General features: G+C 34.8%; 1 protein-coding gene across 1 annotated transcript; it reads left to right on the forward strand.

Annotated features, from left to right (window-relative positions):
• The first annotated feature begins 213 nt into the window (after positions 1-213).
• Positions 214-14576, forward strand: tgfbr2l (transforming growth factor beta receptor-like). Its single transcript, XM_067409364.1, has 7 exons — positions 214-439; positions 4848-4998; positions 6856-7058; positions 8248-9080; positions 10567-10708; positions 10782-10909; positions 11880-14576. The coding sequence occupies exons 1-7, from the start codon at positions 382-384 to the stop codon at positions 12156-12158; spliced, it is 1794 nt and encodes a 597-aa protein (XP_067265465.1). The 5' UTR covers positions 214-381; the 3' UTR covers positions 12159-14576.
• Positions 14577-14585: the final 9 nt, after the last annotated feature.

Below are 14585 nucleotides of genomic sequence, written 5' to 3' on the forward strand. Positions count from 1 at the left end.
AAGAAAGAAAGAAAGAAAGAAAGAAAGAAAGAAAGAAAGAAAGAAAGAAAGAAAGAAAGAAAGAAAGAAAGAAAGAACTTAGATTGGTGATAGATTGGAGGTTTTGTGCTTTTCACCACAAGCTGGACTGTTGTTCATCGCTCCCTCTGTAGCCTATATTGTGAATCGTGCATTGATAAATGTGAGTTCCTGGGCGGATCCGTTCTCACTCACATCTGGATTAAAAACATCTGGATCCGCCTACACGGAACTCAGTCATACACACACACACACAATCCAGAACTCTCTTACAGATGAGCTTATCTGTGTCTTTGACACGAGCAGATAAAGAAAATAACGGAATCGCTTGAACAGTTTGGGATCTTGGGATTGTGAGGCATTATGGATCGCGGAGGCTGCAGTTTGTGGGCTCAAACATCTGTTCTTCTGTGTTTCTGTCGTGAGTAGATCTTCACTTCTCTCGATCTGCTTTCATTGTCTGGAGGCTCCACGCATCACAGCTTTGTCTTTGAGTTTGTGTGCAAAACTTCTTTGACACTCAAGATAATATCTAATATAGCCTATAAACTAAGCAAAAAATACTTCATTTGACTACAGAAACAAAATCACACCACTGTTAGTCTATGGATTACCATAAACTGGTTGGTTAAAAGTTTAAAGTCTGTTTAAAATACACCATTAAAATGACTTCCATGAAAAGCAGTTATTTTGGTTTGCTTGCAAATGCAGTAAATCATATTAAAGTTCAAGTTTGATTGATTTGAATAATAAGTTATACAGTTTTATAGTTTGATTGAATTCCTGAAGCATCATCCAAAGTGATTTTGCCTCCTGATTGCTGCACATTTCTTATATAGGTTTGATTGATACATTAGTGCTAAAAGAAATGAAGGAATAAATGTAGATTTTTATGTAAGATTTTTTTTTTTTTATTGAATAAATCACAATTTTAAGTGAGGAAAATAATTGTATAATCTAGTATTCTGGAATAATTATTAATATTATATTTGAATTCCTTGTTATGATCTTTAAAAATAAAATATAAAATTATGACCATATCTATATTGTAAATAAAAAAGCTAAGAACCTCCTGAGAAGTCCAAAATATATAATGTCCATCATATTTCCTTCTTTTTTTTCTTTTTTTTTTTAGAAAAGTTTCCATCTAAAGTCAGTACAGTATAAAAATCAGTTGGACACCATTGAAAGTTTTTGTATTTTTTTTTTTATATAGGTATAGGCTACTATAAGAAATCTGCATACATGATTGTGTTGCGAGTCCAAAAATATGCGTTTAATTAAAAACAGAATCTCTACAATGGGCATAAAAGATGCCATGCACGACCGCATGAAAACAACACGATGCTAGGAAAGTTCCAACAGGGAAACCAAGTCTTGAGAATCCAAATGATCTTAGGGGCCTCCTTAAACGGTTTGGGTGTGTGTAGAGTAGCTCCACTTACAACAACAATTATGAAATATTACCATGTGGGCGGAGAGAAGAAAACTATCACTTCTCGGCCTCACTTATCATCATAACCCATCTGTTGTCTGAAACGACTCTAAGAAAAATCTGGGAAATATGGAAAGGCCACTAGTGTCAGTGTGTGCGAATGTGACCGCACAGAGAGACTGTACATAAAAATACAAAGACATCCATCTAGATCCCTTGATGCTGCTCTGCTTTGTTATCATGATTGCCCACAATGGCAATATTGTAATGACTTAAACAGAGGGTACAATGCTGACTGGGCCTAACCCAACCCTAGTGACCTCTCAGTGGACACAGACTTTCTTTTTCTCCTTTGTTTGCCTTGAGTCCAAGAAGTTGTTCTTAGTAGGCATGGGTTTGCATGGTACCCGTGGAGGAGAGGCATCTTGTTCTGAATGATGATAAATGGTTGATTCTTATTACTTGGCATGAGATAACAACATTTCTCTGGCAGTGACGAGAGATTGCGCCTCTTATCAGTGAGTTATAGGGACAGGCCCTTCACCCTCCTTAACACTGAAACGGCACTCATGGAGTGTATGGGAGCCACAGTCAACATTAAAACAGCAACTTCTGAAGACATCTGTTTGTCATGAATGCGACAGTTATGCCAGTGCTGCTTTCACTGTACTGTTATTCATTTAATATCAGGAAATGCTTTCAGGGATCAAGCTGAGTTTAAGAGGAATTGGAAAAACTTGGAAATCTGCCACCCAGTGGGATAGTTTGATTACTGCATACTGGGGCCCCTGAAAATGCTTTATGGCATGCGAAAGAATAAGAATATAGAAAGAATATAGGAGGAATATATTATATATTATACTATATTCTATAATAAGAATATAGGAGGAATATATATATATATATATATATATATATATATATATATATATATATATATATATATATATATATATATATATATATATACATTTTTAGATGTATAAGTCAGTTATTTGGTTTATTTTGAACAGCAGATCTATTTTTTTATTATTTAAAAATGTTTTTGTGAAATATATATAAATATAAAATATATATTATAATATAAAAAAATGTATATGTATATGGTCAAAACTTTTTTAACGATAAGATTGTTTAATGTTTTTAAAAGAAGTCTCTTCTGCTTACCAAGGCTTCATTTATTTGATCCAAAACACAGCAAAAACAGTAATATTGTGAAATATTTTTACAATTTGAAATAACTGTTTTCTATTTGAATATATTTTAAAATGTAATTTATTTCTGTGATGTCAAAGCGGAATTTTCAGCATCATTACTCCAGTAATAAATGTTTCTCGAACAGCAAATTGGCAAATTAGAATGATTTCTGAAGGATCATGTGACATTGATCCTTCAGAAATCATTCTAATATGCTGATTTGCTGTTCGAGAAACATTTATTATTATTGTCAATGTTGAAAACAGTTGTGTACCATTTTTTTCAGGATTATTTGATGAGTAGAAAGTTCAAAAGAACAGCATTTATCTGAAATATAAAGCTTTTGCATCATTATAAATGTCTATAATGTCACTTTTGATCAATTTAATGCATCTTTGCTGAATAAAAGTATTCATTTAAAAAAAAAAATATATATATATATATATATATATTATTGACCCCAAACTTTTGAACGGTAGTGATAATGTTACAAAAACTTTATATTTCCAATAAATGCATTTCTATTCATCAAATAATCCTGAAAAAATTGTACACAACTGTTTTCAACATTGATAATAATAATAATAAATGTTTCTTGAGAGATTGAGAGAAAGAGTTGACCTGAGTTGAAATATATTTAGGCTTTCAAATACTATTTTACTATTTACCGTTTTAATACCAGTATCATTTTATTACAGAAAACTGCTATACTGTGTAAATACACACATTAATATATTACATATTATTACATATATTCATTATCATACTTGAATTACAAATAGGGAACTAACTTGCTTGAGTGCAAACCAAATAATTGCAGGCCAGCATCTCTTGTAAGCACACAGCCATTGGTTTTCCCATAAGCACAGAGGGGTTGAGCTTCAAACTTGGCCAGTGTGAGCGCTTCTGGCTTCAATTTATTTCTGGAGCAGTTGCTGCAGAGTTTAATTACTTTAAAGTTTATAGAAGGGGGGCTTTTGTGCTTACCCCTAAGTTTTTTTTTTCTCTCTCTCTCTCTGTTGTCTCTTTCTCCCTTCATGTCCCTCACTACTTCATGCAAGAGCTCTCTCTCCCTCTCTGTTGTATATTTTGATGGTTGGCATCAGCGGACATCTGGAAGTCTGTGTTAAATATCTCTGCTCTTTCTTTTAATACTGTTTACTGTAAGGTCGCTGCACTCCTTCAGCGAAACGGCTCCCACCCCTCATCTGCTTTTAATAAACAATTAATATTGTCGTGATGTGGTAGTATCAGGACAGAAGAGACAGTGTGCGTGGGAAGGAATTCAGGCTTATCCCACTTAACCACAGGAACTCCTGACACTCTCATGAATACACATGCTTTCAGTGATGTGTGCACCAAACCAAATACACACACCAGGCCATATACTACATTCATCCAAATCCAATTAGAGATTTATGAACTCCAGATGGGTCACGTAGCTTAAAGATTTGCTCTTAAATGCTGTCTTGATTGCAGCTGTCATTACAGCTTTCATTCTTATAACTTTGCATTGCAATCGGTTTCATCATTATTAGACCGTTTTGACTGCACGCATTAGTTATTTGTGCGCTTATGCAATAAATCATTTTTCTTTGAGATTCCCAAGGCCATCGTCTATATTTTATGAATTTCTATTGAGTTTTGGCTTAAGTTTTTAATGTATCATACAATTATTATATTAACTTATTATTATATTAACTACATAAAAAATTAATGTTAACTGAAATAAAAGCTTCAACTTATTTTATTTCAGCTAGTCAACATTTCTAATTTGCATTTACTTTAACTTGATGTACTAAAATAACTAAAACTGAAATAAAAATGTATAAAAACTATATAAACATATATATTTTTAAATCAATAACTATTAAAAATGACGAAAAACCAAAACAAATTCAAAATATTAAAATTTTAATTTAATTTTTAAAATTCCAAATTAAATGGTTAGTTCTATATATATATATATATATATATATATATATATATATATATATATATATATATATATATATATATATATATAAATAAGCTAAAATGTTGCAGAAAAACAAGATATTTACACATATACATTTTTACCATGTTATATAATCATGTTATTTGTCAACTGTCCAAAATCTTCAATTAAGAAATTTTTTTTTTTTTTTTTTTAATATTGTGTAAATTATAAAATACCTATGGTCTGTCCCTATTGCAGTGTTGCAGGTGCAGAGTTTCACCCTCATAAAGACCAACCTCTGTAAATGGTGTGACCACTCGAGTCCTGTATGTGAAGACAACGTCTGCATGAGCAACTGCAGTCTGACTTCTTACTGTACTCTGACTGAAGAAGTGTGTGTAGCCATATGGTAAGTCCACAGCAAAATTTGAAGTATGCATATGTGACGTGTATAATTGAGTTTGGTAGTATGAACTCTGTTCTCTAAGGCACAACTGAATGGCTTAAAATCTCAGCATAGCCTCTGCAGTACATTATAAGACACCAAGATGATTACTAGATATTGAGAATCGTCTCCTTAATTCCATTAATGGTTTTTAATACTTTTAAGGAATAAATATTTTGGAGAAAGTCTTGCAAATGATGAGATAACTTCAATAATACACTCTAAAAATGCTGTTGTTTCAGTCCAAATATGGGTAAAATATTGTCAAACCCAACCGTTGGTTTAAATGTTTTAATTAAATTTTTTAAACCAGTGGTTGGGTTTGTCCATATTTAACCCACTAAATACTACAGCACTACAAAACAATACTAAACAAACAAAAAATGTGGTAACATTATTAATTTTTATAAAATACTAATGCATAATGTGCATCTTTAAATACACATTGTAATATGAACAGTCAGTAACTGTACTAATTTAGGTCTCACTATCTCAGTCAAAGTTGTAAGCTGTACAGTATGTATTTGATTCAGTAAAAAGAGCCAACCCATTCGAATCTTTAGTTCATGAGGAGACAGACTATCGGTGCATTCCAAACGGGATCTATCGCCCTCCGAAGGCACTTTGGAGTGAAAATAATCACGGCCGCCATATTGAAGGGTCGTTCCAAACTGAAGTGCTCAAAATTGGCCACTTCAAAGGGCCCTTCGGAATGAAGGATTTCGAAGGGTACAACTGATGGACACTTCAGGCCACCATGATCCTTTGCACAAGGAAGTTGTTTGGCGTCACAGAATGGGTACAGGAGGTTAGGAGTTCGATTTTACCTATTTAGTATGTATAGTATTTTTCTATACTACTGTAATATTTAAACGAGTTAGATTTGGTACATTATTATGGTCAAAACGACATTGTACTTCAACAAAAATACTTTACAGCTCCATTTATCAGTCCATTCAAATGTTTAAAATACATAGATACAATATACAATATGGTGCGATAAACCTAAAATAAATAAACTAACCATAAACAATGGGCGCAGCTTGCACAGTCTACTACTCCTTGATGACGCTGAAGTGCGTTCCAAAAGAAGAGTTTTTTTGACCCCTACACCCTTCATCCCTTCGAAGCTCTCACTTTGTAGGGTAAACCCTTTGAAGGGATTAGGGCATAGGGATGAGCCCTTCCAAATGGAAAGCAGAAAGGTTGCACTGCATGCTTTTGATTCACTGAAATGAACCAAATCATTTGTTCTGTAACTGGAAAACACTTATCACACTCTTTTTTTTTTGTTTGTTTCAGTGTTGCTGCAATACTGTGTTACTGATTAAATTGTGCTGGAAACTACAATTTGACCATATTCTGGATGAAATATTTTCTAAAAAGTTTAGTGCTGAATTTCAATATGGTCCCATTGAATAAGGATTTAGCTGCCTTAAAGCGCTTGGGATCTGTAGTGTAATATGGGTCACTTTTCAAGAGATTTCCTTTTAAGCCAGTTCCACCCTTCTCAGCCTATGAAGAAGCCAGTTGAAGTGACCTTTGAGTGACTGCAGTAGCAGCAAGCTGTGTGTAAAAAGAAGAGGCTCTTCTCTGAGGGCTCAAATAAAGACTCCTCTAATGCAGGATAAACAGCAAACACATTTATAACTCACAGGAAAGTTTAGACTCTGGCATAAAGAACAAAGTGCACCTCTGAGCAGGGATTCCCTGGTTAATTTTCATTCTCAATTTCATCACAGGAACAGGAGATATCTTTTTGAAGAATTTTCTCACTTTTTTATCAATTAAAGTGATGTTTCTGACATTTTTTTCTCACAGGAAGAAGGACAATGTGAGCATGAGCGTGCGGACGCTGTGTTATAACCCGAAGGATATGCTGGAGAACATAATGCTAGCAAACTACTCCTCCAAAGAGTGTTTGATGACACCTCAGCCCTCTGAAGACGGCCTGCTCTTCATCTGCGGCTGTATAGGAGATCATGAGTGCAACGACAGACTCATCTTCGACAAAGGAGCCAATGGTATGTTATGAAAAGTAGTACAATCAAATGAATATTTCAACACTACTAAAACTCTTTTTTGGTTAAAACTTTTTGCTTTGCAATCCATAACCATGGCTCTATTTCAAAACCCACTGAGCTTCCTATGTAGGCAGCATATTAAGGCATCAAAGGTGCATTATTATGATAATGTGCCTAGCAAGATACTTTTGGCCAAATTCTAAGGAAGCATCTTATCTTTTTAATATAATGTTTTATTAGTTTTTGCCCACCACCCACGCATTATTCAACATTTTTAAAAATAAAATGTATATATTATTTATAAACATGCAGAGAAGTCAATCCCATAATCCACTGCAATGAGCTCAGTGAAAAAAAATCCTCCATGATGGTAGACAAAAAGAAAATGATTATTAGCATTAGTGCTGCCAAGTCAATTAATTGTGATTAATCGCATCTACATAAAAGTTTGTAAATATTATATATATATATATATATACACACACACACAAATATATAAATATATGTGTGTGTGTACATATATATATTTATAAACTTTTATGGTAGATGCGATTAATCGCGATTAATCGATTTGACAGCACTAATGTTAATAATCCCAAGTCAATCCCATAATCCACTGCAATGAGTTTAGTGAAAAAAAATCCTCCAAGATGGTAGACAAAAAAAAAGATTATTAACATTAGTGCTGTCAAATCGATTAATCGCGATTAATCGCATCTAACATAAAAGTTTGTGTGTATATATATATATATATTATATATATATATTATATATATATATACATATACATATATATATATTTATATATGTATGTGTGTGTGTGTGTGTATACATATATATAATCATTTGACAACACTTAAATATTTTTCTTTCAGTACAGAAAAGTTTTGATAAAATTATTCAATATATAATTATGAACAATATAACTAAAATAGTATTTTTGTATTATGTATTGTTTAGCTTATTAGAACAATATTAATTTAGCAAAATGTTAACACTCTGTTAAAACGATTTATGAGTCGAGCCCCAAATGCCTTTGTTGGCTATCCAAATCAACCACTTATGAAGTAGCATTTCAGTCAGGATGCTCTTTTAAAAGGCAGCTGTCTATATACTGTAGCAAGGCACTTCAATGGGGTTGGGAACAGAGCCCATGTGTGCTAATGTAATCAATCCCTTTTTTTCCCAGGATTCTCAAAGCTGAAGTCTAAAGACGTCATTCCAGTAGTAGTCATAAGCTTGGTTCCACCCCTTCTGGTAGCTGTCATTGCCACCATGGCTTTTTATTTGTACCGCACACGTCAGCCTGGCAAGAAACCCAAAGACTGGGGACCACGGCGCACACACTACCAGTCTCTGGATCCAGCCGAGGGCCAAGTAAATGGCAGCGATTACCGTGGCAAGCTGTCATCCCTCAGCGATGACGTAAATTCAGAAATATCATCGACTTGTGCCAATAACCTAAACCACAACACAGAGCAGCTGCCCATTCAGCTGGAGGCTCTGGTGGGTAAGGGGCGATTCGCAGAGGTGTGGCGGGCACGGCTCAGTCATAATGAGGGTGGGCAGTACGAAACGGTGGCTGTTAAGATCTTCCCGGCGGTGGAGTATTCCTCATGGTGTAACGAAAGAGCCATATTCTCTGATGCCAATTTAAAACATGAGAATGTGGTGCAGTTCCTGACGGCTGAGGAGCGGGGTGGTACTGCTGCTGCCTCCCAGAGGCAATACTGGCTCATCATGGCCTATTATAACATGGGCAACCTTCAGGACTTTCTAGCTGGCCATGTCCTCACATGGACCGAGCTGTGTTCACTGGCAGGCTCTGTAGCGAGAGGCCTGGCGCACCTGCACAGTGACACAACGCCCTGCGGCACACCAAAAGTGCCCATCGCCCATAGAGACCTGAAGAGCAGCAACATCGTGTTGAAGAACCACAGCGAGTGTGCGCTCTGTGACTTCGGACTGGCTCTGCGACTCGACCTCTCCCTCACCGTTGATGATTTTGCCAACAGTGGACAGGTAGGAAGGACAAAATATTGGCTCTGATTAATAATCTAGTGAGCGCCGGCGCCGATAGCTTAGTGGTTAGTGCGCCGACATACGGTGCAAATGCATTCACGGCAACCCGAGTTCGATTCCCGTCTCGAGGTCCTTTGCCGATCCTGTCCCCTCTCTCTGCCCAATGCTTTCCTGTCTGCTCTCAACGGTCCTCTATGAAAAAAGGCCCATAAATATAACTTTAAAAAAAAAAAATCTAGTTAGCTGCCGTGATGTCTGCTGCCTACGTAACTAGTTGCCATCTAAGGCGGCATCCCAAATGAAATTAAACCTCAAAAGAGTCAGATATTTGTAACGCTCTACATATTTTTTGTTGGTAAGCCAATTACATGATAATCTGATATGCATATATGCAGCATACAAACATATTGGGTAAAATAGTACATTTTTTATTATCAATACTTTATGGTATTGAATCTAAACAAGTACTCTACCATTCCAAAGTCTGGGGTCAGTAAGATTTTTTGTTTTTAAAATGTTTTATGTTTTTGTCTCTTATGCTGACCAAGCTTACCATTACTAAAAACAGTAATATTGTGATATATTATTACAATTGAATAAAAAATATATTTGTGATGGCAAAGCTGAATTTTCAGCATCATTACTCCAGTCTTCTTCCATGATCTTTCAGAAATCATTCTAATATGCTGATTTTTGCTGTGCTACCGTGATATATATATATTTTTTTTCAGGATTATTCAATGAGCTAAAGATTTAGAAGAACAGCATTTGTTTGAATAAGAAATCTTTCTTAATATTATGTCTTGTCACTTTTTATCAATTTAATGCATCCAACTGAATAAACGTGAGTAATTTCTTTAAAAAAAAATATATTTTTTCTGTTTTTGCCTTTATTTAGATAGGATAGTTCAGAAAACAGACAGGACGCAAAGTGGGACAGAGAGGGGGACAGAATTAGGAAAGGTCCCAGAGCCAGGACTCAAACTTGGGTCACCCGAAGTGCAACCACGTTACATGACGGAGGCACTGCCCACGAGAATATTGGCTCAGATAATCTTAAAATTTGGGACAATTTAGATGGCTGCACATTGGCAGCGACTACGTCTGATAAATGGCGCCTAGGAAACAGATTTCAGTAGTTTCTCAGAATTTGGTCAAAACAAGGAATGCTAGAAGACAACATAATCATGCTTATAATGCCTGCGTAGGCAGCTTTCTAGGTATCGGAAAATAGCCATAGCCCTCAAATGTTGCATCCATTTTACACACAAAGAAAACATCCATCCCAAACCAAATGATTTCTAAATGCATCATCTGAGTGGGCAGAACTGCTGTGGGCATGGTGATCATTTCTTCAAGCTATTTGAGTGTAACCTAAAAGCTCTGTGGTTGATTTGTTAAGGTCACAAATGTAATCACATGAAACCATTGGTAATTAAATTTGGCAGAGTTGTCCAATTTAAATCACATGGTCCATATCCTGTAGGTGGGGACAGCACGCTATATGGCCCCTGAGGTTCTGGAGTCCAGGGTGAATCTTGAGGACTTGGAGTCCTTCAAACAGATTGATATCTACTCCATGGCCCTGGTGCTGTGGGAAATGGTCTCTAGGTGTGACGTCATAGGAGGCAAGTAAAGTTCTCAATGGTAATTTTTTTTGAAGTGAAAAGCATACTATAAGACTTGTTTTCTTTTCAACAGAGGTAAAGAGTTATGAACCCCCATTTGGCTCTAAGGTGTGTGAGCAACCTTGTGTAGACAGCATGAGAGACCTGGTGTTAAGAGACAGAGGACGACCAGATATTCCAGCGAGCTGGACGACACATCCAGTGGGTACACAATTATAACTGGATGTTGATGAAACTGATAACATATACATATACATCAAATATATAGTGAATAAATATACATATAATGCAATATTATTCATAAAATGCAATATTAAAATATATGCATGATAGATTCACATGTTTAAAATACTAAAATATATGTTTAATACATTTTTTTTATGTGCACATCTATATATCTATCTCTGATATATAGATAGATATAGATATAGATAAAGATAGACATACAGTACAGTCCAAAAGTTTGGAACCACTAAGATTTTTAATGTTTTTAAAAGAAGTTTTGTCTGCTCACCAAGGCTATATTTATTTAATTAAAAATACAGTAAAAAACAGTAATATTGTGAAATATTATTACAAATAACCGTGTACTATTTAAATATATTTGACAAAGTAATTTATTCCTGTGATGCAAAGCTGAATTTTCAGCATCATTTCAGAAATCATTCTAATGTTCTTTTGAACTTTCTATTCATCAAATAATCCTGAAAAAAAATATTGTACACAAATATTTTGTACAATTGTACACATTAAATGTTTATTGAGCAGCAGATCAGCATATTAGAATGATTTCTGAAGGATCATGTGACACTGAAGACTGGAGTAATGATGCTGAAAATTCAGCTTTGCATCACAGGAATAGATTACTTTGTGAAATATATTCAAATAGAAAACAGTTATTTTAAATTGTAATAATATTTCACAATATTACTGTTTTTACTGTATTTTTAATTAAATAAATGTATCCTTGGTGAGCAGACAAAACTTCTTTTAAAAACATTAAAAATCTTCAAACTTTTGGACTGTACTGTATATATATATATATATATATATATATATATATATATATATATATATATATATATATATATATATATATATATATATATAGAGATATAAGTGTTACTGACATTTCTCTTCATAAATCGCACATTTCTGCCTGGTGTTTTAGGGCATGCAGCTCGTGTGTGCGACTATAACAGAGTGCTGGGATCAAGACCCGGAGGCTCGTCTGACGGCACACTGCGTGGTGGAGCGCTTTAACACTCTGGCACAGGAAGAGCTGGAGAACTCCATCTGCTCCCACACACCCATATTGCCATCGACAGAAGACCAAACCCCATCCCTCCCCTCCCTTCCTCCTTGCACGGACCACAGCACTGGCATCAGTCCGCATGTTACAGCTGACACGCAGCTCTCAGTTTCCTCCAGGCAACCGAGTCAAATGTGACCTGCCTGGAAAAATCAAGACTTGTTCTTGTAATGCATATTGATTCATTATGTGGAGCTGGTCTCCTTTTTTCTTTAAACGCTAATCTAAATCGACGGACAAAAGAGGGTTTCCATTCTAAAATATCCTTATTTTCTTGTATAATGTTGTAAAGGATGTAGCCGAGATGAAACTTTCTAAAGGCTGCTTTGTGCCTCAAAGCAACTAAAAAGAAAACAAACAAAAAAAAAGAAGCTATTGCAGGTGGAGCAGTCGAGGGTACGTGGCAGAGAGCTGAAAAGTGCGACATTCTTACTAAAATGTTTTCCCAAAAATGTTTACCACACATCATTTTCTGATTTCAAATTTTCCATCGCCCTTTCTGACTCACTCACTTATGAAAACCACGTGATTTTCCCATAAACTCGGTTTTGGGGGACTTCAATTTGATTAACCGCAGACCTGCAGCTGAAATTACGACTCAAAAAGATGATACACCAGCAATATAACTTCTGTTTTTAGACATAAAAAGCCCATTTTTTATTTTATTGCTCACATAGGGTTATATTCCTTTCAACTAATTTTAGAATAGCTACCAAATGTGATTTGAATCTGATGTTCCTTTTGCTCTGAATGAGTTTTTCTTGCACTGACCCTTTTTTAACCACTGACCTGATTATTTTAATTAAATAACTACATGAAGGCTTTTTATCTGGGATTATCAATGTCCTACTTCAGAAGTTAAGGAACATCCTGTTCATTCTAGACTTTGATGATAATCAATTAGCTTATCCTAATTAAAAGAACAAAGGAACTTTTAAAAGATTCATCAGACTTGCTTCTGATGGTAAACAGTATTCAATAAGCTAACGATTTATGTTACATCAATGAGCTCGGGTCTCAGACGAAGAGAAAAGCATGACACTGACTTGTCTGGTTTCTAAACAGCCTGCATTTACACTCCAGCTAAACTTTTTTTAAGCAATCTGAGGTTCACCCAAAATTCTACAGAGCTACTTTGAGGGACAGGGAAAATTCATACCAGATTGCACACTGGAAAAAGAACTAATGGAGATAAATACTTTCTGTGCGAATGTCAACATGAACATATGGCAACCTGTTATGCTTTTTCCATTACTGAAGATGAAGCAAACAAAGATGTGTTGAGTCATTTTGCCCATTCCTAGTGTGAACTGGCTTCACAGCTGTACAGTAATCACTACATAAAATGTATATGCATCACGTGTCCATGGACTTTTAAACCAGGGTTACACTTTTTACACTACAATTCAAAAGTCTGGGGTCAGTGATGTATATTGATGTTTTTGATGTAAAATAACCTCTTATGCTCTCCAAGGCTGCATTTATTTGATCAAAAATACAGTAAAAAGAGGTAATATTGTGAAATATCTTTAGTGTCACATGATCCTTGAGAAATCACCTTAATATGCTGATTGGGTGAGCATATTGAATATTGGTGAAAATGGTTGTCCTGCTTATTTTTGTAGAAATTGGGACACATTTTTTTTTTCAGGATTCTTTGATGAATAGAAAGAATCAGTATTTGAAATAAATATATTTTTGTAACAATGTAAAAGTCTTTACTGTCATTTGATAAATTTAATGCATCTTTGCTGAATAAAAAAGTCTTTCTCTTTCTCTCTCTCGCTTTCAAAAAAAAAAAAAAACTTTGACCCCAAACCTTTGAATGGTAGTGTACAGCAATACAGTATAAAGGGAAACTGTATATTTTAGGTGCAGTACATTTTTCAACATTTGTAATCACTGTTTTGTATGGAAACCTTTTTCTGCCTGTAAAAACAACAAAACTGGTAATTGTGAGAAAGTTTAAAACATGAAATAGTCTCATTGTGAGATATTAATTCACACTGTGACATAAGTCAAATCTAGATATAAAGTCGCAATCACAAGAAATAAAGTTGCAATTAAGAGAAATAAGGTTGCATTGACAAGTATAAAATTGCAATTGTAAGATATAAAGCTATATTATGTAAAATAGTCACAATTGTGAGAAATGTCACAATTACCTTTAGTATTTTTTACTCTAAGGCAGAAAAGGGCTTCTCCAGATTTGCTTTCCCTGGATTATTTTAAATGGTCCTGCAATGTGAAAAAATATCAATGTTTATGAAGAACAAAATATTCCAATAATTAAAGGGTTAGTTCACCCAAAATGAAAATTCTGTCATTAATTACTCACCCTCATGTTGTTCCAAACCCATTAAACATTTGTTCATCTTCAGAAAACAAATGAAGATATTTTTGATGAAATCTTAGAGCTTTCTGTCCTTCCATTGACAGCCTATGCAACTACCAGAAAGGTAGTAAAGACATCATTAAAAGTACTCCATGTGACTCCAGTGGTTTCACGTGGAGCGACTGTAGTAACGCAAATGTTTTGTATGCGCAAAAAACACCCTAAACATA

This window comes from Chanodichthys erythropterus, chromosome 14 (genome assembly GCF_024489055.1).
Source record: "Chanodichthys erythropterus isolate Z2021 chromosome 14, ASM2448905v1, whole genome shotgun sequence".
NCBI lineage: Eukaryota > Metazoa > Chordata > Actinopteri > Cypriniformes > Xenocyprididae > Chanodichthys > Chanodichthys erythropterus.

Bases quoted from the DNA above. Each gene is read 5' to 3' on its own strand.
- tgfbr2l (XM_067409364.1), top strand. From the start codon at position 382: ATGGATCGCGGAGGCTGCAGTTTGTGGGCTCAAACATCTGTTCTTCTG. The intron at 440-4,847 runs GTGAGTAGATCT...TCCCTATTGCAG, and splicing joins TGTTCTTCTGTGTTTCTGTC to TGTTGCAGGTGCAGAGTTTC. The intron at 7,059-8,247 runs GTATGTTATGAA...TTTTTTTCCCAG, and splicing joins CTTCGACAAAGGAGCCAATG to GATTCTCAAAGCTGAAGTCT.